This window comes from Cyanistes caeruleus, chromosome 5, assembly GCF_971803275.1.
Source record: "Cyanistes caeruleus chromosome 5, bCyaCae1.hap1.1, whole genome shotgun sequence".
In the NCBI taxonomy this organism is placed as follows: Eukaryota; Metazoa; Chordata; class Aves; order Passeriformes; family Paridae; genus Cyanistes; species Cyanistes caeruleus.
Window position 1 is genome coordinate 30955104 of NC_141705.1, and position 21042 is coordinate 30976145.

A 21042-nucleotide genomic window follows, 5' to 3' on the forward strand; every position below is an offset into this window, starting at 1 on the left:
AAAATTTTGTAGCTGATTACTTAATTCTTCAGTGCCAATGTATTCAATGTATTTCTTTTCACGTGATGCAATTCAAAGTATTACACTACTTCAAGCCTATCAGTTCAAACTCATTGGAGACAGCATAGACATTTGGCATCTGCTTTAGTCTTTTGGTTCATTGTGGGGGTTAGCCGTGTCTAATAGGCAGACTCCCTCCCATCTCCAGAATCTTCATCATCTAAAGATGAATGAGCACTTGGAAAGTCTGCAGGTATTTGTGAAAGCACAAATGCATGGGGATGCATGATGTATATGCAGCGAGATAAAACCTTTGAGCCTTCCTCCTCCCCTTGCAAAGACTATTTTGTCTGATGCCACTTCTTTAATCATTGCATGATGTATATGCAGCGAGATAAAACCTTTGAGCCTTCCTCCTCCCCTTGCAAAGACTATTTTGTCTGATGCCACTTCTTTAATCATTGAGATCATCGATGCCATAAAGGTAGCTAATAGATAATTCTTAACACAGTGCCCACCTAATATTCTATGTGTTTTTTGAAGCTATTGACATTTCAGCATTGAATGGAAATCGTTGTTGATGTGCTAGCCTTCAGAAACAGAAAATACGATGTAGCTGGGAACTGATGTGAAATAAATCCCTGCTAATATCTGATCTCTGGTGCTAATTTCTGTTCCAAATGTAGCAGTTTTATTTACATTTACTTACTTGTATGCTGTAGTTGTATTTTTGTATGTTTGTTCTGCTATTATTTAAAATAGAAATCTGAAGTAAGTTTTATGTGAATGCGGATGTGATTCTCTAAGTTTTTGGGTAGACCTCAAATAAACAGCAGAATGTAAACTCAAAAAAGGAATGAACGGAGAATACAGTTGTATTTGCTACTACTTTTGTTTTGTTTTGTTTGTTACAGATGTTTGCAGTTAGTTTCAGATGATTCTAGTAGCTCTCCAGCTAGTGAGGAAGAACAGCTATGATTTATCCAAAGACTCTCTAAGTTATTAAGGTGCTGTTGTGAAAATGTTTCTGATGAGGCAAGTTTTTAAATATTACTAAATACAAAAATAGTACCAATTCACTAAAGATACCATTTCCTCATCATAATATCAGAAATGTTTTTATAAACCTGCATTTCTCAAGAATGCTTCACCCCTCCCGCCACAGTGACATTGATTTCAGGTGAAATAATAGTCAGTGATGGGACTTACTGGAGCTTATTGTTCCTTTTGGTTTGGGAGAGAGGGGCTGATGAAAGGAAGCAGAGGCAAAATGCAAGAATATGACTACAAAACAATGCTCTGAGACAGTTTTGCTTTGAAATAGAATGGTTTGTCACAGTGGCCTCTTTCTCACACTTGCTGTTACTTCATTCTCCCCACCTCATAACAAGGATTTCAAAACTGAATATTTTACAGACTTCTTCAGAGCTTAATTGAAATCTTTTACTTGCCACTCCTTTGGGGATGTGGTGTGTGCAAAAGTGTGGTCATGCATTTATTTTTGTAGAGGGAGGGGCACAGCAAGGACAAAAAGTGTTACAGAAAAGTGAAGGAATTCAATCTAAAAAAACTTAGCAACAGAGCAGAGTGGTGGCTTTTGTTGCAGGGAGAGCTGACTTACGTTAGGTCCAGAGATTCTCCCCAACCCTCTTAGCAGGCAGTCACAGTGCGTAGGAACACTTGACCTTGTTATCACAGCTGTAGTTCAGGAAAGCTCTTCAACAATGGATAAAATCTGTTGGTGCAGCATTAAACATGCTGTAACATAGGAAAACCTGTCAGAAATAGAAAAATTTAGTGATTGCAGTAATCAAACCTTTTATAGTCTTAAGCTGAAGTGGAACACCTCACTGAGGCTAAATTTGCGCTCAGGAAAGTGTCTAGCAGTAAAGAGTTAAATAAAAAGAATGTCATGCATGTGTATGTGATTCTAAATCCAGAAGTGTTACATTTCCTTTGTTGGCATTAGTTTCTGCTGAATGTACAGGATATATATGGTGAAGACTAAGCCCTTCTGTTATTGGTCTGAAGTGTTTTAACAGAAGTGTGGCATGCTTGGCTGAAAAGACTGGAGATTTAACAGATCAAAGCATGTGTGTTTTGTTCTTGCTGGATATTTTTCTGCTTACCCATTGGAGTGGTATTGACCAACTTCATTAACAGGAATTTTATCTGGAACAAGACTTCCTTTAAGAATCACTAGTGTGTAAAGTAGTGGTACATGGTAGAATTTTGTTTTGAATGCTTAAAGCAGAAGTTTTTGAATTTTTTTTTTTATTGATATTTTTTCCTCCAAGTATTAATTGCTATCTTTAGGGGTGGCTCTAGTCTTCATGGCTCTTGATGAAAAATAAAATGGATAGGAAGCTATTGAAAAGTGCCATTTTTCTGATCTCATGTAGTTCTCCACTTGCTGTTGCTGTGAGAGATGGAGTCTTATTACTGTCAGAGGATGTAGACTAACTATTGAATGTTCAGGGAAATGCAAGACTCATGAGGTATTTCTGCTAGGGTTGCTTTATTTTTCCTGTGTTTTTTGAGATTTTCCCCATCTTCAACCCAGCTGTTGAACAGTCACCTCCTTAGTGGCTATGCTGCAATCTACCCTTTTCTCTTGTAACTGTGGTGTGAGCCTTGATATTAGTGCTTCATGGGAGGGCTTGTGCTGGCTTTTTGCAGAGGTACTCAGTAGAAAGAGGTTTTAGGAGAACTTGGGTTTCTTGAAGTCCCCTGCAAGTCCCTTTGCTGGAAAGAAGCAGATGAGGTGGCAGCTGTGCCACTTGTGCTCCTCCAATTAACAGTACTATTCTGTTCCCCACAGAGCCTGTGAAAAGAAAATGTGTTGCCCAGACTCAGGCAAGAAAATAAAGCTTTTTAGAATATGTGACAATAAATATTTTCAATTGTCATTGTTCACAGCTCTGTAATACACATGTGAAAATATTACCTCAAGAAGGTTAACAGACAACCGTCACATCATTTTCTCTTTCTTCTTCTTCCCCTTCCTAAATTCACAATAATAATGCTACTTTTTTTTCCTTGTTGTTTGCTTGGTTTGTTTGTTTTGTGTTTTTGTATGTTTTAATTTTCATTCCCCCTTTCTTTATAGCTAAGGACAATTACTGCATAATACCAAAAGATATATCCTAACAATAGCAAATATATTTTCTATGTGCTGTAAAAGCATAAAAATGTAACGCAGGAGAAGGTGACATATCATTGCCTAGAATACTGGTAAATAATGGATTTGATATGATGGCAAACAAAATTGCTGGAAAAACAAGGGCAGATTTGACCATAATTGAAACAGCTGTTATTTGCACTATCTGTTTTTTGGAGAGTAGTTGTTTGAACATTTGACAGCTGTAATATTGCATTATATAGGTTTTGTTTGTATTATATTTTGTTTGTAGCCATGTCAGGCTGTCTACTTTGCTGGCATAAGTAGACTACAGCTGTTTTTGTCAGAAGCACTGAGTAGCTATGCACCTGTGGAAAACAATCCTGTTTCTCTTGGCCTTTCTCTTTTAAGTGAAATTGAAGTCTTTATTTCTTTTCTTACATACTCTGCATTTTATCAGCTGAAAGACAAAATTGGAGGCTTTTTTATCATAGCAGACCAGCTTGGAAAATTTTATAGCTGGATTTTAGTTTTCCTTATATAAGGTCATATAAATAAAAAAGTTACTCTGTAGTTAGAAAATGGGACATGAAGTATGCCACCTGTGTTTTGATCTCTATTTCATCCTTCATTTGGTAATTGCTTCCTTGTTTTCCAGTTTGATAATTAAGGATCAAGATGGCCACTGTCAAAAGCTGGGATATTTGGATAAAATGTGGCCTGACATTGCAGTATCCTCTGTGTTGCAGCTTTGGAGAATATGGGATGTTTTGATCAGTAGTTGCTTAAGCTGGGCAAATCCAAACCTTGGTGGTTTCTTCATGAAAGGCCAGGTTGGGTCTAGGAAGATTTACTAGCTCAGTCCCACGTGAACACAGCAATGGTATTTGTGGGGCCAGCTTGTACCTGCAGAAAGGTTAATGGCTTTTGTGCAGCAAAGAAACTGAATTCTCTCGTGGCTGCATCCGTGGCACAGTCAACTCACACAACAGCAAATCATTCTGCTATAATTGAGAGCTGACCAAGTTTTCTTTTCATGAAACTCAATAGTTAAAATTCTGAACTGTTAGGGAGAATTAATTCAAATAAGATCCTTCTGTATTCCATTTCACTGTCTTTTTGTTACCTCTCACTCTTTGACTCCTTCATTTAAAGGAAAACCCATCATGCCTTCCTAATCTTGCATCAGGAGTGTATCAAAGTCTTGAGACAAAATATCATGTATCAAAAACTTGTGGTTTCTTCTCTGCTATTGCCAACAGCAACTGTTTGACTGCTTTTCATTGTGAAATTAAGCCAATACAGACAAATTGCCCTGTTTTTTTTGCTATTATTGCATCTCTTCAGGTTATCCTTCTTTTGCCTTTATCACTAATGTTACAAATAGGTGTTCCTCCAGAAGAGATTGGTAATTAATTCAGATAATGTCTGTCAGCACCCTTTGAAAAAGGCATATGAATGCCCTCTGAAAACAAGACTTCATGTGGGAGTATTGCATTCATTACTCTGTCAGAAACATAACACTCACAGATGTGTTGGAACACTGAACTGTGTTTGTCTTTAGTGTTATAACAGCTTAGTTTTCAGATTGCAAAGAATATTTTCACAGCTTTTAAGGATTGGAAGCCCCTCGCCCCTTCCCTTAGTGAAAGCATAAATTCTACAAAAATGGAAGTGGCCACCTAAGAAGAAATTGATATTGAGGATGTCAGTAACTGCTGATTTAACCTAACCTTCATTCAGATTATTTTCTTGAAGGATCTGATTAATTATTCTTTTATGTTTACAGGGCTAATTACAACCACATCCAGAAAACTAGATCGAGAGCAGCAGGGAGAGCACATATTGGAGGTAAATAATTTATTTAGGTTGCTGAAAAGCAGTGACTGTAAGTTCATTGCTCTTTTACAGAGAATTAAGTTTGCCAGGCTTGGTTAATATATGAAGAATTAAAAAAAAAAATAGATTTCAGAAGTAATTTCCTTCTGTGTTCATTATGTTGCAATGCAAATAACCACCTTTCTTATAAAAACAATGTGTTTGAGGCTTTTTTGCTAAAAAGTAAAGGTACAGATTGAATGCAATTTTCATTTTCTATGTCTCGAAACAGGGATTTACATTCAAATGGTACAAAGGCATGCTTGTTAAAATGAGTGTGATTCCTCTTCTTCCTGTGTAATTAGTGGAATAGCTATTTCAGCTCAACTTTTGCTGAGTATAGGTTTCTGAAAATGTTTAGGTGTCTGAAAGTATAGACATCTGAAAAAGTGCAATGTTTTTATAATATGGAGAATACAAAAGGATGGTATGTGAGTAGCCCTATTTTCTGCATAACATGTTTACCATTCACATGAGTTTCAAGACATGCATTATAGAGCCTGAGTCCAACAGCATGAAACTTGTGACATAATGCTTTCGTTTAACAACATTAAATTATTTGCCTGAGGTTTATTTAAGAGCTTTTCTCATTCTCTGTCAAACAGTCTGAAAGGAAAACATACAGAGAACTTTAAGTAGTCCAATTTCACAATGTTGTCAAGCAGTGTAATGGCATGGTACTTCCCCTGTAGTGAAGACTTAATATTCACAGTGATCCTTATGTCCTAAGATTTATCTGGAATGTTTTTTGTGCCTCTTGTCCTGGATGACAGATAAAAGACTGCAATTTGAGTTGGCCAAATGTTAAAGACAGAGAAGCAACTCTAGCCTTACTCAAACTTGTGAAAACCTTAGAAAGGTGTTCCAGTAGGAGTGCAGTGACTGCAGAGACGTGGAGATGAATGTGTTTATTCCAATAGCACAAACTATCCTTTAGCATAATTGCAGTATGTGTGCATTCTTCCTGGGCCTCTTGTATCCCTTTGGTGCATTATGAGCTCAATTAAAGCAGCTGTTGGACCAATTTTTTTAATCATTATTTTCATTTCTGTGTCAGCTTTGAAAAGAATGCTTTGTACCTAAGTAGCAATGGGGCAGAATTTCCTCTGCAGTGTGTTTCTAGAAGTAACAGTAACAAAATTATTCAAATGGCAAATCTGATTTAGTACTAGACATAGTATCCCTGTAAATTTTACAGTAATTATATCATTCTCTTTTCAAATTGCCTCCTTGAATGTAGTTGTCTCAGTAAGCAGTTCATGTCCATTATGTCTTATTTCTTCTCAAATTGGTAAATCATGATTTTTATTTCTCTATATATTATACTGGCTTTTTTTATTAGATTTATGCAGTAAATAAAATGAACTGTGGATTGTTTCCTGATCCTGAGGGAACATGGTCCATATGGCTTTGATTGCTTACACCTTATCCCTGGAACAAGGTGGCCACATCCAAGTTGCCTGTTGAAAATTGTGTGAATTCTCAGGCTGCAGCAAAGAAATGTGTGTGTGTGTGTGTTCTGGGCCAAAACTTACCTTGTGTGTACTTGTTCTGGCCCAAAACTTATGCCAGAGGTCACACTCAGGGTGTAATGTTATGGACAGTTTTCTGGTAGTAGTCATGCTAATTTAAACTTAACTTTATAACCTTAAGCTAACATGTACAAAACTCAGAAAGTTTATTTTTAGGATTGCAATGTCACATAATGGTACTTAATCCTCCTGCTTTCGTCATTCTGTATAAAATAGTTTAAGCTCATTGCTCTTTAGTTTGGGATATTGTTTATTGCCTCCTGGTGTAATTTATAATTCTTCGTTCTTTGTTAATTTTGAATCCCAACTGGTTGTTAAAGTTTTAACTAAAAGTCTGTGAAGTATCTGACAGAGGAACTCCCTAAGTACTGAGCAGTACTGAGAGACAGCCTGGCCTAAAGTAGCAGTTTTCCCATGTGTTAATGTTTACAACTCTGATAATAGGTTGGAAAGAAACCCAGAAATGCACAGAATGGTGGACAGTATTATGACCCAAGTGCTGAGCATCTGGCTATTTAATTGAGCATTGAAATATTGACCAGATGGGTTGGTGGGTTTGTTCCTTTTTGCTACTAAATTTGATCTTTGATTGCACTTCTTCTTATATAATGGTAACTAATATGCCCCATTTTTTTATTCCCAGTTTGTGTTTTCTGAGTTCCAATTCTCACTTTCTTATGCATTTGTTTTAGATTACCTTCATGTTATTCTCTCATATCTTAGTATACTCTTGGTCATGTCAGTAATGCCTTCAAAACTGATGTTGCATTCAAATCAAATAGATGTTTCTCAAATTAGCCTTTGCTATTGGCTTGGTTCAGGGCAATGCCTATTTTATGTTAAAGGACATGTTATCCCATACCACTTGTAATTTCCTCGTTTGTGATATGCTTTGGTTTTCTCATTGGGTGTGGTTGGGTTTTTTTCCTGAACTGAAGGGTATGTGGTGGTGTTCCATTACAAGTACTAAAGGGAACAGATATTCATTTATGTGGAAATTATATCATCTGTTAGAGATGAGCATGAATATTTGCATTTCATGTTGCATTTCATGTGTCAAAATATTAAGATAAAAGTTGAACATACTTTGAATGCTTTTTGTAAGTACCTAATAGCTTTAGGGAAGTGCTTTAGCTGAAGTTAAGGGATATCTGTACAGTTGTTTAGGCAGTTGTAGGAAAATCTCATTTAGGGAGGAACATTGTTGGAAGGACCATGTTGGAGCTCTAACTTTAACCCTTGTTAATAAAAACAGGTAACAGTAACAGACAATGGTACTCCTGCAAAATCAACAATTGCACGGGTGATTGTGAAGGTCTTAGACGAGAATGACAACAAACCTCAATTCTTGCAAAAATTCTACAAAATTCGGCTTCCAGAGCGTGGTAAGCCCGAGCGAGAGAGAACTGCTAGGAGAGAGCCGATCTATCGAGTTATTGCTGCAGATAAAGATGAAGGCCCCAATGCAGAGATCTCCTACAGCATTGAAGATGGTGATGAACATGGCAAATTCTTTATTGAACCAAAAACTGGAGTGGTTTCATCAAAGAAATTTTCTGCAGCAAGGGACTACGATATCCTTTCAGTGAGTGAAAATCTTGTATATCATGAATATGTAAAGTGTTCTTTTATCTGTTCATTTCTTATTCAGTTGCTGGCAGGTGAGTGACTGCAGTATCTGAAGGAAGAAAGCTTCAACAGATCCAGAAGTATTGTTTGGTGTGTTTGTTCGGTTTTTATTAAGGGATGATTTGAGATGTTTGTAGTGTGTATTAAGAACTGCTGTTCTTTCCCAGAACTAGACAGATAATTTATGTGATGAGGGAACATAAACAATCAGTTTGACTTACCTTCAGGAAGAAAGCAAAATAAAAGTGAATTTATGGTAACTGTTTGTGCTACTATCAGGTGCTGCATACTTTTTCTCCATTTGCTGCCCAGATAATGAAGGGCAAGTGGCACTTTGAGAGACACTTAACCTTTTTCGAAATATCTCACACGAACAAACGTGCTTGGAGCTTATTACTGCTTTCTATTTATGTGACATAATGATTTATGTGATCCTGTAGCCTAAAAGATGTGTCTGTTTCACAGATTAAAGCTGTAGATAATGGTCGTCCACAAAAATCTTCAACTACACGGCTTCACATAGAATGGATTCCAAAGCCCGTCCCACCCACAGAGCCTATTTATTTTGAGGAAACATTTTTTTCTTTTACGGTGATGGAAAGTGACCCAGTTGCTCACATGATTGGTGTAATAGCTGTTGAACCTCTTGGAACACCACTTTGGTTTGACATAACGGGTAAGGATGCCTTAAGGGCCTTTATTATTAGAAACAAATGCATGGAGTCTGAGATACTGGAGGGCTCATTGCAGCTTGGTTTTAATCACTCTTCTAAAGAATGCAAGGTTTTGACATTCTTTGAATGCAGATGCGGATTTTATAAGTAAAAATTCTTTCATTTTTAGCAGTGCCACTCTGTATTAAAGATTAAAATTAAGTTGCAAAATATCTGCTGTGTTGCAGTTCTAAAATTGATTTATGAATATTGTGTCACTGAAATGAACACTAATGAAGTAAATCTCATAGACTGCATGATAGGAAAGGAAATAAGATGCTAGTTTTCTGTAAATCAGTATAGTGTGCTCCAAAAGAGATTTTACTGTTCACATGGATTTCTTCTCCTCTGGGCTGCTTCTCAGTTTGCTGTCCTTTGATCCAGTACTAAAAGGAAAGCTTGCAATGTTCCTAACCCCTGCAATCTTCTTCCTGTACATATTCTTTGCACTAAATCATAATCTTTAATCTCTACCATTGAGAGGGGATTTCTAACCAGTAATATGTTGATGTCATAGTAACAAAATTAATAGTAGTTTTTGAATTTTAGATTTAGTCACTAGACTTACAAGCACCAGTAGTACACAGTGTTCACTGCATAGCTGATAGTAAAACCAAGTTCTGTTGTATTTTAAGTGTGTTAGAATCAAGGAGAATGGCATAGCTTTGGTTCGAGAGAGGTGTCTTGTTGTGAACTGCTTCTAGTCTTAAATAGACTTTCTGTCAGTCTATCAGATTTCTGATAGACTTGTGATTCTATAGATTTGTGATTTTTCTGCTACACTCATGAGAGAAAGATCTTTTTCATCTTGGTTACTACTGAAAACTTAAGCCGTGGTTATGAGGTTAAGTTTCTGAGAAGGGCATATTTTAAATTTTTTCTTAATAATTTAAGTATTTCAAACATCTGCTTTGCTGGTATGTCTTTCCTTAGGCATACTGAGAACAGCAACAGTTAAAAATAAAGTTTATGAAACTGACACAAATAGCAGTAATATATAAATGCCAAATACTTGTTTTCAGAAAATCTTCAAGCACACGCAAACAGATACAATTCTTCCCTAAAATCATGCTTCATGCATGAAAAACCTGTGATGATAGTTCATGTATTTAATGCATTAAATATTTACATCAAATTTTTAAATGGTACTTTCTAATGTATTCTTGAACAAAAAAAAGGTTCCTGTCCAAATAGGTTATAATTGAATAAAAAGTGCTAGCGTTTAGGCAAATCTAAGGGTTGCAGGTATGTACAACTCTCTAGAGGGACTAAACAGTTGAGAATACTTTCTTGCATTCTTATAGGAGCAAACTTCTGCATTAGAGGTGTTTTGGAACTGAGGCTGCTTTTTCACTGTTTTCCCATACACACTCAGGGATATGAGAGTAGAAAAGCAGAAAGTGTAAAAATAAGTGAGCAGGAAAAAATGAGAAGGTGTCATGTACTCCAATTCAAATTAGGGCTGTCCAGTCAACAGCAAACAAATATCTGTAGACCAAAATGAGTCCATCAAAGGGAAAGGTTAAGAAAGTGACGCTGCCAGAAAAAGGTGAGCAGTTCATGGAGGTGAAAGAGAGTAGATAGAATATGCCTCAGAGGTTCTTTTTGAGCCTGAACACGGTACAGCAGTGATGTTTTCTGGGGCCTTTTATTAGCAAAATTTGTCAATTAGATTGGGGATGTACTTTCCTATTGTTCTTCGTGTGCTTCAGCTGCTATGCACTCTGAACAGTGTGTACATCTGAACAGAATTCTGAATAATAGTATTATTTTGATCTGCTCCTTCTAAATATGCAGCACAGTTTGGACATTTACATATTTTTATTGTATGCCTAATGCAGAAAATGAATGATCTTTTCCTGCTGTTTTTAGAAAGACATACAGAAAACTTAATGGGGAAAAAAACAACTTGCCCAAGCATTGTTAAATAAACCATTTTATTTTGATGGTTTTCTTAGTAAAAGTGTTTTGGAAAACTTGATATGTGATCATGTTGTGAAGTTATGGGCTACTCTTACAGGTGGTCACTTTGCTACCCTCTTTTACTGTTTCTAATGGCATGAATGAATTTGATTGACAGCTTTCCTTTGTGTTCTGTGCTTGCTTTCCATGCTTTCTTTCTTTTTGGCTGAGCCAGGAGACAAGCTTGCTAGTGAAGTATTTTACATCTTACAGATGGCTTGTGACCTGAACTGTACAGCAGAAGGTATCTGCTGAGATCACATAATTTATTACCAGATTATGAGATCTGAAATGAAAGCGTACATTTATAAACTATTTATTTTATTAACCCTTCGGAAATCAAAGTGCTCACGGTTGCATTTGTGACAGGTTCGTTTTTGTTTTGTTTTGTCATCATTACATTTATACAGCATCAATTCTGAGCATCCAGTTTTGGCTTTGGCCAAAACTGTTGCTGTTACACTTTCAGTGTACTAGATGCAGAAGTTTGGGTTGAGTTCTGCTTCAGCGGATCACCAGATATCACTGCTGCTACAAATATAGGCAAGACCCTGGTGATTTTCTTAATTAGAAAGGGAAAAATGTTGGTTAGAGAGCTTGTCTTTGTGTCAGGAAAACTGATTGTACCAATTCATGCTCATTCACTTTACTCTTCCCTTAAAATGTAGAAAACTTCATTGAGGCATGAGAAAATGGTTTTGCCTGACAGATATAAAAGGAAAAACTAGATTCACCTTCTAAAACTGGCATTCTGAACAAAGCCTATTAAAAAAAAAATCGTGTACATCTGTTAAGAAGAAACTGCTACCTTTCATGTTGTCCAGTTTCTATCCATTTGTGTGATTCAGAAACTGCGGCTGGGCCAGTAAGAAGAGTTGGCTTTCAATTGAACTAGAAAAATTATGTGATTTTGGTCATTATCAAATATCTCATATCCAGTGAAGCAGAACCCTGCCCATCTTTCCTAAACTGATATGTTTGTCATGCAGTGGAACCTTCTAAAGGTGAAATCCTTTTTACATGTGAATGGGGGCTCATTTCAGTATTTACTGTTTTTTTCTTGGACTAAGTTCAAATTTGCAACCTTTGGAACTTCACCCTCTCACTTCTAACCTTGGCTTTTCATAAAAGGCATTTAGTGATTTGCAAATCTTAGCATGTATAATCTTGTTAAAGGAAAAAAAAAAGCACTCAGATGATATCTGAATGCTATCTGCAATCCTTGTAAAATATAATTAAAAAAACACATGCCCATAATTAGGATAAATTGGTTTGCCATATCTAGCACTGGCTTGACCAAAATAAAAATTGATTCTTCCATTTTAGGCAGTTTATTGAGAGGTCTAAAGCAATTGTAGTTAAATGGCAATATTCATCATCGCTAATAGTGTTTGGACTTAATGGACATTGCATTCTCAGGACAGTCTGCTTTGGGTGGCAGGATGATGATCAATTAAATGTTTAAGCAACTGAGTGTAGCTATTGATCTACACAGTTATTTAACTATATTGCAAAGAGTAATTTGAAAGTTTCACAAGGGAAATTAAGATAATTTGCTTCAGAAAAGGAATTTGGCCATATTTAAACATTGGGCATTTAAACGTTTAGCACTATTCTGAATCCTGCCTATCTCAGTAAGAGTGAGATAGTGAGTTCTTTAGGTACTCAACATTAGGATGAAAATCCTTTGGAGGTACTGCAGCTTTTTCAGCCTTATCTATAGTCATATATGTATATAATAATACATACTCTGCTCCAAAAGACAAAAATTTGACTGTATGTCTGATTTGGGATTTTTAATGTATTTTGATAAAAAGTATGTTTTCACTTACTAGCTGACAATCTGCCCAAAAGGAGCTGTTGCATTTGACTCAGTATGCTATATGGAATCATTAAATTCCATGGATTTTTTTTTTTATTTTTTTTTAAAGTTGAGAATCTTGCTAATAAGAATATCCCTGCTGACTTTCCTGAGCCAGGCAAGTCAGCTTTGTCCAAAATGACTCAGTTTTAATATCTATTAACAGCATACCATGTTACCAGGAAAAAAACCTAAAGTATTTAAACTAAATGTATGTATAAGTATATGTATATATAGTTCCACCTTCATTAAGCATTGGAAGACAGAACATGATCATACATGAAAACATTGAAGCAATAATGCATTGTATTAACTTCTCCCTCTCACAATTTCCTGAACAAGGTGGCAACTATGACAGTCGATTTGATGTGGACAAGGGCACAGGAACAATCATTGTTGCAAGACCTCTTGATGCAGAACAGAAATCAAATTACAACTTGACAGTAGAAGCAACAGATGGAACCAGATCTATCAGCACTCAGGTAATGAACTTTCTGATGAAGCACTTATAAAAGGAGTATGTAGCTGGAGGATGGGGAAGGCGTTGGGTTTTCTTCTTACCGTTTTTTTAATCCGGACAATGAATGTGGTTTATTTAAATTAGGGACTTTTTTTAAAACAGAAGTGAATTCTGATATTCACAGAGCCATGTTGTTTGGTGCCTTAGCTGTAGTGTGTTACTATACTGCAGTCTGAACCAACAGTTTTTAAATTATAACATGTTCCTACAGCTAAATAAATGAAAACAGAAACTATGCTCCTGCATGCATGACTTTCTCACAAGAAAAGGATTAATACTACTCATTTGAATTACTCCCCTTTACAAGCTCCCCCAAAATCACTACATAAATCAATTACTGTACTTGAAATGTAAAGACAGCCATTTTAAAATTTTGTGGTTCCTCTCCCTCTGGAAGATCTGTGGATGACCAGTTCTACAATGCCCAAGTAATGTTTTATATGAAACTGAGCTGCTTTTTCAGTATTGTGTACACATAGAAACAAAGTTTAGATTATAACATCTCTTTATATTGTCCCAAATACTTTATTTCAGTTTTGGTGGAAGTAGAGATTGTTTATCAATCTCCAAAAATCAGCAACCTCAGACAAACTAATGTTTTAAAATTACCTTTTAACTAAGGCTCTGTGAGGGTGGCAATTCTTTGCAGTTGGACTAATAAGTTCACTTAATAGTGCAGAAATCTTTTGTTACAGTACTGGAAATAATTCATAGTAAAGTAGTTTATCATGTATATCCCATCTGTTTTTCCCATCAAGTTTCTTTCCCCAGCCCAGAACACAAATATGTTGTGTACTTTTCATGAAAAGTACAGCTTAGCTGAGGTTGGTGTGAACAGAGGCATGATTATAGAGGAGCTTCTCTTTTCTTCTTTTCTTGACAAATAGAAAGTCAAGGCTGTATTTACCGACTAAAGATTGTTGGATTTGGACACTGATGTGTCTGCATTACCTACCCCTATCATTGACCTACCCCTCAGGCTCTCAAAGAGCAATAAGTGGGTTGCTGCTGTCTTTTGTGTACATAGAGATCTGTGCTACAAATGCAATTTCTTCTTGTTCAGCTTCTGTGCAGTGCATACATTTTTCTGTTATCTTTTCTAATGTCTTATGCTTTTGGCCAGAGGAAAAGATGTTTCTTGTCAATGTTCAGGATTTTTAACAGAATCTTGGTTGATATGACTGCATGTCAGGAGGCTTGACAGGTCAAACAGGGTAAATTTGATAGTAGAAGGTGACCAAGTTTAGCAGTTTCCTTTGAGAAATGCCTTTTCCTTTAAAAGTGACAATTGTGAGTGATTTTTCTAGACCATGAATCTTCAAAGACAGCAACACATTTCCCAGTAGGTTTCCAGTATTGCTGCAATTATAGCTGTGGTGTCATTGCCTCTGGTGCTGATAACCACCATAAAAGGTTTGGAGAATCCTGCTGTAAATTCATTAAATTTGCCTACCTGTAGTAGAAAAACACTGAGCAGATTCACTTCTATCCTGCCTGGATAGAAGGCAGAAATTGCTTAGGACAAAAAATAGAAGAAATGAAAATTCAGCTAAAAATCAAAAAGACAGTAAGAGGCTTTTCCATACACATTTCCCCCAACTTCCCAAAAATGCATTCAAAAATGCCAACATACAGTGTGTTGGGGTAGCCTGGGGACTAGGAAAGGTTTAATATGGAGCCTTGGTGAATGCAGATAGTCTATCCAGTGCTGCTGCTTGCATAGCTGGATTTATGCAGATGTCCTGAGCTGTCACAGTTCAACCATGATCTGCCATGTCTTTTAGAACAGCCAAGAATTGGAAGGTCAAAAAATTACTTTAACCCTCACCCCTTCTCTTCCTCTGAGTTATGTGATAAATTTAGTTCTTCTTGGGGGAATGCACAGTGTACTTTTTGTTCTTTATAAATGACTTCGTTATTTTAACATTTTGTAAAGCTAAGTGAACATTATAAACATTTACCCCACAGCACCCTTCTCCAGAAGAATTGAAGTAGTAGTCTCAAGTTTGTGTCACTGGTGTGACTACTTTTTCAGTGATTGTTTTTCATATCTTTCCCTTCCTCTCTCAGTTGGGCTTGGCAGAATCAGAGATTGTGCTTTCTGTTGCAAACAAGCACAAAGACTTCCTTTGCCTTGTCTTCTTTTTGCCCTGCTTATGGGATAAGCACAAGTTCCACTGCTGCTGTTGGAGTCTCACCGAGGTGTATTATATATATTAGTAGGTATATTAGATTGAGTTTGAACTAGTTCAAACTGCAACTGTAGGTGCATGATCCTGATTTTAATTGATTCTCTTATCTCCCTCATAACTCCTGGCCCACCCAAATGCTCTAATCTGTTAAAATAACCCTCAAAAGATGCATTTCAGATCAGGCTTAAATTAGCATGTTAAAAATGTTGATGCAAAATCAAAACTGAAGGTGTGATTTATGGCTGCCAGTATGTAAATTCCATTGCTCACTGCTGAAATACTGATGATTAACATTTAAAGGCTGATGTGGCCCTGGATTTTTCTAAGACCTGATAAACAGTTAAAATGGAGTGACAAGCAAAGGAAATTCTGAATTCTGAGTGCATACATGAGGAACAACAATATGCCATACTTTTTTAGCTTACAAAGTAACTGCTATAGACACTGGATATAAAGTAAGAAATTTAACAGATCTTGATTAACAGCAGAGTAAGTAATTTTACATTTAGTTTGAAAAAGGAAATGGCATTTGCAAGAGACTGGGAAGTGGCACAAGAAATGAAAGTCTTACTGTGTAAAAGCAGTGTATTGAATCTGACTTTAAACTGGAAGGCATTTGCTGGCTTTGGGCCATTAACATCTGTAGAGCATTTGACTCTTTCAGGACTTCAGTTAAATAGCTTTTTGAAAAATAAAGCAATAGTAGGCGTGGAAGCTATTAGAATTTTGCATGCATCTAAATACCAAATGCATGAGGCAAAGCAAGGACAAACAAATTCCAGGCCTACAGTAGTGGTGTTTGACATGATATTAGAAATTACTAGTGTCATGCTTGGAAGGATTATGATTAAAATAAAATAAAAATACAGAAACTAAATAACTAAATCCCACAAATCAGTGTACCTATGTACTGAAACAGAAAAGGTTATTCACAGGCTGTAAGTAGTGATAAATGAACTATTGAATTGATTTTTGAGGGAAAACAAAAAGAAATGGTCCTGTTTCTAGCTATAGCCACTTATAGCAGTCATTGCTATGTATATCAATTTTTTTTCATTGAGATTAATACTTAGATAGTTTACAGCTAATTGCAGCATTTTACCTACTGCTTTACTATTCCAGAATATTTAATCTTGCTTGATGCAATATGTATATGGATATGATACTTTGGGAATGAAGTATTGAATAATCTTCATTTACTACATTTTTTGCATACGTTTAAGCTTGTGATTACACTGCTATAGAGAAACATTTAGAACTGTAATTAAGTTATATTATTTCTGGAGAATACAACTTTTAATTTATGAAAATGATTATAAACATGTCAGGATAGGAGGAGTAGATTTAAAACTCCACAGGACCAGTAAGTGAAAAATTATATTAAAGCAATCTAAATGAACATTATGTTTAAATATTGCACATTGAGTATGTTTTGTCAATGGCACATATCTCATTTTAGTCACAATCAATACATTCCTATGCAAATTTAGGTTTCACCTGCCAGATTATTAATAGATTTAAGTCCTTCCTCAAAGTAATCCTGGGCTGCTTTGTTCTCTGTATAACCCGTGTGCTTTGCTCTCAGTGGGATCTGTGGGCAGAAGGCAGCTGTGCAATACAGCCCTTGCTTATTTTTGCAGAATGAGTGAAATTTCTTTAGTTCCAGAGCATTTTGTTGTAAAGATGATGTTATGATCTGCTGATGTCAAGCTTTTCTATATTGTGCCTCTTTAATGTGCAGCTCTCTCTTAAGAGATAATATTGGCATATTTTGTTTGAATTGGATCTTATTGTTTCACTGAGAAATGTTCAATAGCTAGTTTTATTTTATGTTACATGTTATGTTAGAATAACTCAAGTTCTTCATGTGTTTTGTTCTCAGACAGACTAAACCATAGTCTTATGTATGGGTCTTTAAAACTACACTCCAAATTATTTCTGCAAGTGCTTTCCATTTAACTTCAAGGTCTTAACAGTTTACATGAAAATTCAGTCCTTTTACGTTTAAAAAGTAATTGCACAACTAGCACCTGTCACTTAGGTTCAGTAAGAATTCCTGAATTGAAAATAGGGTTTCCTGAGTAAATTCATTAAATCTTTATTTAGTAGTTTACATTGGAAAGAGCCCCTGGAGTTTGAGTAAAACTTGTGGTCAATGCAAAGCAAACTGCAAAGCTGATCAAGATTTTCAGTGACTCACCAGGTTCTAACTGCCTGGGATGACTGGGCACAAACACCTCTTCCTTGGGCTTGTTTTCATACTGGTGTTTAACAACTCTCCTGGAAAAAAAAAAAATTTCTTATGTGTGGTTGTATTTTCTCTTATTGGAGCTTGTGTGTGTCACCTCCTGTCCTTTCAGTGTGCATCTCTGAGAAGAGTCTGGCTCTCTGTCCTGCACCCCTCCTGTGGACAGGTTGCTTTTCAATCCCCACTGATTTTAATGACCTGTCATTGGACTTGTTTCATTTTGTCAGTGTCTCTCCTGTACTGCAGGAGAGACTGCACTTAACACTGTGGTGGATCTGCATTCCCACCAGCGAGCATCAAACAGGACTGGGTGATTCCTTCCCTCTGTCCTTATTAAATCAGCCCAGTGTGCAGAGTTGGACAAGTTACCAAAAGGGAACAAATCAGGTCACATTGTGCTTGTGCACCAGAATTTGTGCAGGGGCATAAAATAATAGCATCACTGAGAGAAAAATGAATCCTGGAGTATGTAAATAAAACCCTTTTCACTTGAGTTTTAAGATAAACTTTTGATTTTGCGTACATTTAAAATGATTGCACTAAGGTATGAAGTTGTATATTTGCAATTGAGCTTACCAGTGTGGAGAAAAATTGCAGCCTGAGCAACTAATGTGACAAGTAATGGAATACCTGAGCTAACCATTTGTAGTGACTGAGTCACCGTGTTTATTTCTTAGCAATATTTTTTTTCAATAACTCATATTTAATAACGCTGTACATTTTGAGGAGCTAACTCCTTTTCTGTTTAGCCCAACAGTACTTTTTGGAGGATGTCTCCTCATGTGTCATTTTAATTGCTTCGCTAGCTAATACCAGAGTTGATGCTAAATCCTGATGCTATGATCAGTGACTCGCTTTTTGGTTAAGCTGGTTTGTTAGATACGTGGTTAGTCTTGCAAGTACTGATGCTGGTGTTACAGTCACTACATCCCTGGCATTGAACTTAGTAATTTGCATGGTGTTTTTTTCTGGAGCTCCATTCTAGAAATGCTGCTTTTCTTTATTTGTTTTGTGTACTACCAGCAGCAAGGTGGACATGTCTTCTGCTCCAATGATTCGCTGAACAGAATTGCTCTGTAGTTGCATACCTTCTCACTTCCAGTTTTAATCAAAGTTTCTGTGTTTCCTCATTTGGAAGTGGAAATAGACATGAACTTAAATAGCAATTTTAATTTAAAGTCATTGCATTTGACACCTTATCTTTTCACTTTGTTTTTTTTTCTGTGTTTAACCTTAATAATTTCTTGCAGGTGGAAATTTAATAAAATAATTGGTGATCAGTTTATCTTGAAAGCACTGTATCCGTTAATGAAATGCTGTAATTATATACAGCCTTTAAAACTTTCATTCATGCAGAAATGTTTTTATAATTTGATTTGTATTGAGTGCTGGGGTTTTATGTTTTTGGCTTTTTTAATTGTTTGTTCACTTGGTATATTTTTTAATTTTCCTGAGCGCCATTGTTCAATGAGCAGCTGTTTTTACTCAAATGCTGCTTTGTGAGTGTATTAGACCCTTCTGTCTTTCTTCTTCCAAGAGGTGTTAAAATGTATTTTATTTATGCAGACTTTAAAAAGAAACTAACAATTGTGCTTGTGCTGCTTTTTTGCATCCTGTCTAACCATGGCGATGTAAAAAGATCACATTTTTAACATAATACTTATTCTAGCTTTTCATTTTCCAATTTAATTTGTTAGTCTGGGTCACATCCCATTAATATTTCTCCCCACTGAAAATCAATATTTATTCTAACTCTTTGTTTCTTTCCTTTAATCTGTTTCTAATCCATGACAAAACCAAACTCCTTCATCTCCATAGCAACATCTTGCGAGGGATTTTATCAGTGTGCCAAATGATTCCATTCTAGTGTAAGATGCTAGTTTTGCAAGATTGACATTTCCTCTTCCTGTAGCAAGAGATATGGCATTTCCTAATTATTTGCCACCATCAGGATTAATTTAATTTAGTTTCTACTGCATGCAGCAGCTTGGTACCTTGTCTAAATTACATCTGTAGACTCCACCAGTTACCAAAGGAAAGCAGTAAGTGTCTCCAAAGAGCCATTTAACCCACTGACAGTATTGTAAGTACCTTTTTTAAAAACCTATTTATATATAGCCCTTAACAAATTTATACAAAGCACCTTACCCTTGGGTGGATAAAAGCATGGCTGTATGTGCAGGGTGGTGGCTGCCTGTCGTACCCTTTGGATACAAAATTTTGGTGCTGTGAAGAGCAAGTAGGGCTGCAGGGATCTTATGTGGTTCTGGTGAGCAACATTATACAAAGATGAAATTTGAAGCATCTGTTTTAATTCAACTACAACTTCAGAGAAATCGTGTTGGTGACCAGCAAGCCATGCTGAAATTGTGCTGTATTGCTGGAGAATAGTAAGCAATACCACCTGCAGTTCTTTGAAATAATGCACTTTTGTAGCAATTCCACCACTTTTCTATGCTTGTCTAAGCTTGCAGATGTGAGGGGCTAAAAGAGGACTATTTTGATGTGAGGGAAAGGAGGAGTATAGTGCATGCACACCTTGAAAAAACATTGCTTAAAATTGTAAGTTTTCACCCCAAAATAGGATTTGTACCCACTCTAAGATCCATATTGTATATTTTTAATTTTTAATTCCAAATTTAACAGGGAATTTTTTTTTTTCTTACTTTGGACAAAAATCATTCCTTTTAAGATGTCTTATCTAAGATGTTTCTGGTTGTACATATTTTTGATTTGACTTTGGGAAAGGTAAGGCAAATTTGGCTTTAGTGATATTCTTCTTCCTTACGCATCTTGAATCTCTCCTCCTCCCAGCAAAATAAAATTGTCTTGAAGTGGTATTACTTCAGTATTATGGTCTGATTTTTAATGAAATATCCTTCTGTCATTACTTTTTGCCAAATATCAATGTTTTCCCCTTCCCACTGTATCATTTCAGGTGTACATCAAAGTCATAGACACAAATAATCACAGGCCTCAGTTTTCTGCTTCAAAATATGAAGTTGTTATACCCGAAGATACCTTACCAGAGACAGAAATTCTGCAAGTCAGTGCCACAGACAGAGATGAGAAGAATAAACTGATTTATACTATGCAGGGCAGTACTGATCCCATCAGTCTTAAAAAATTTCGTCTGGACCCTGCAACAGGCTCCCTTTATACCTCAGAAAAACTGGATCATGAGACCATGAACCAGCATATTCTCACAATAATGGTAAGTACGCATGAGAGAGATTTCTTCTGTTGGGAATGACAGATACCTTTTAATGTCATTTTAGTTTGTCTCCATAATTCAAACATTTACTTGTATGATTAATTTGTGTGCAGTCTTTGACTGATTGCACCTTGAATTATTGCTAATATCTGAACTACTGAAATAGCAGTGC

At 36.2% G+C, this 21042-nt stretch overlaps 1 protein-coding gene across 12 annotated transcripts in view; it reads left to right on the forward strand.

Moving 5' to 3' along the window:
- FAT1 (FAT atypical cadherin 1) overlaps nt 1-21042 on the forward strand; it is a 105456-nt gene that overhangs the window by 50155 nt on the left and 34259 nt on the right. For 7 of the 12 annotated variants that reach the window (XR_015286535.1, XM_086887978.1, XM_086887977.1 and 4 more), the window contains exons 4-9: nt 4911-4972; nt 7787-8116; nt 8626-8836; nt 11011-11079; nt 13039-13178; nt 20595-20870. Coding sequence is in view for 11 of the 12 variants with exons in the window: in XM_086887978.1 (XP_086744104.1) it covers nt 4911-4972; nt 7787-8116; nt 8626-8836; nt 11011-11079; nt 13039-13178; nt 20595-20870 (1088 nt within the window). In the remaining variant the exon portion in view is untranslated. The remainder of the gene's footprint in view (nt 1-4910; nt 4973-7786; nt 8117-8625; nt 8837-11010; nt 11080-13038; nt 13179-20594; nt 20871-21042) is intronic. The other 5 variants (XM_086887983.1, XM_086887982.1, XM_086887986.1 and 2 more) reach the window with 1 other exon arrangement.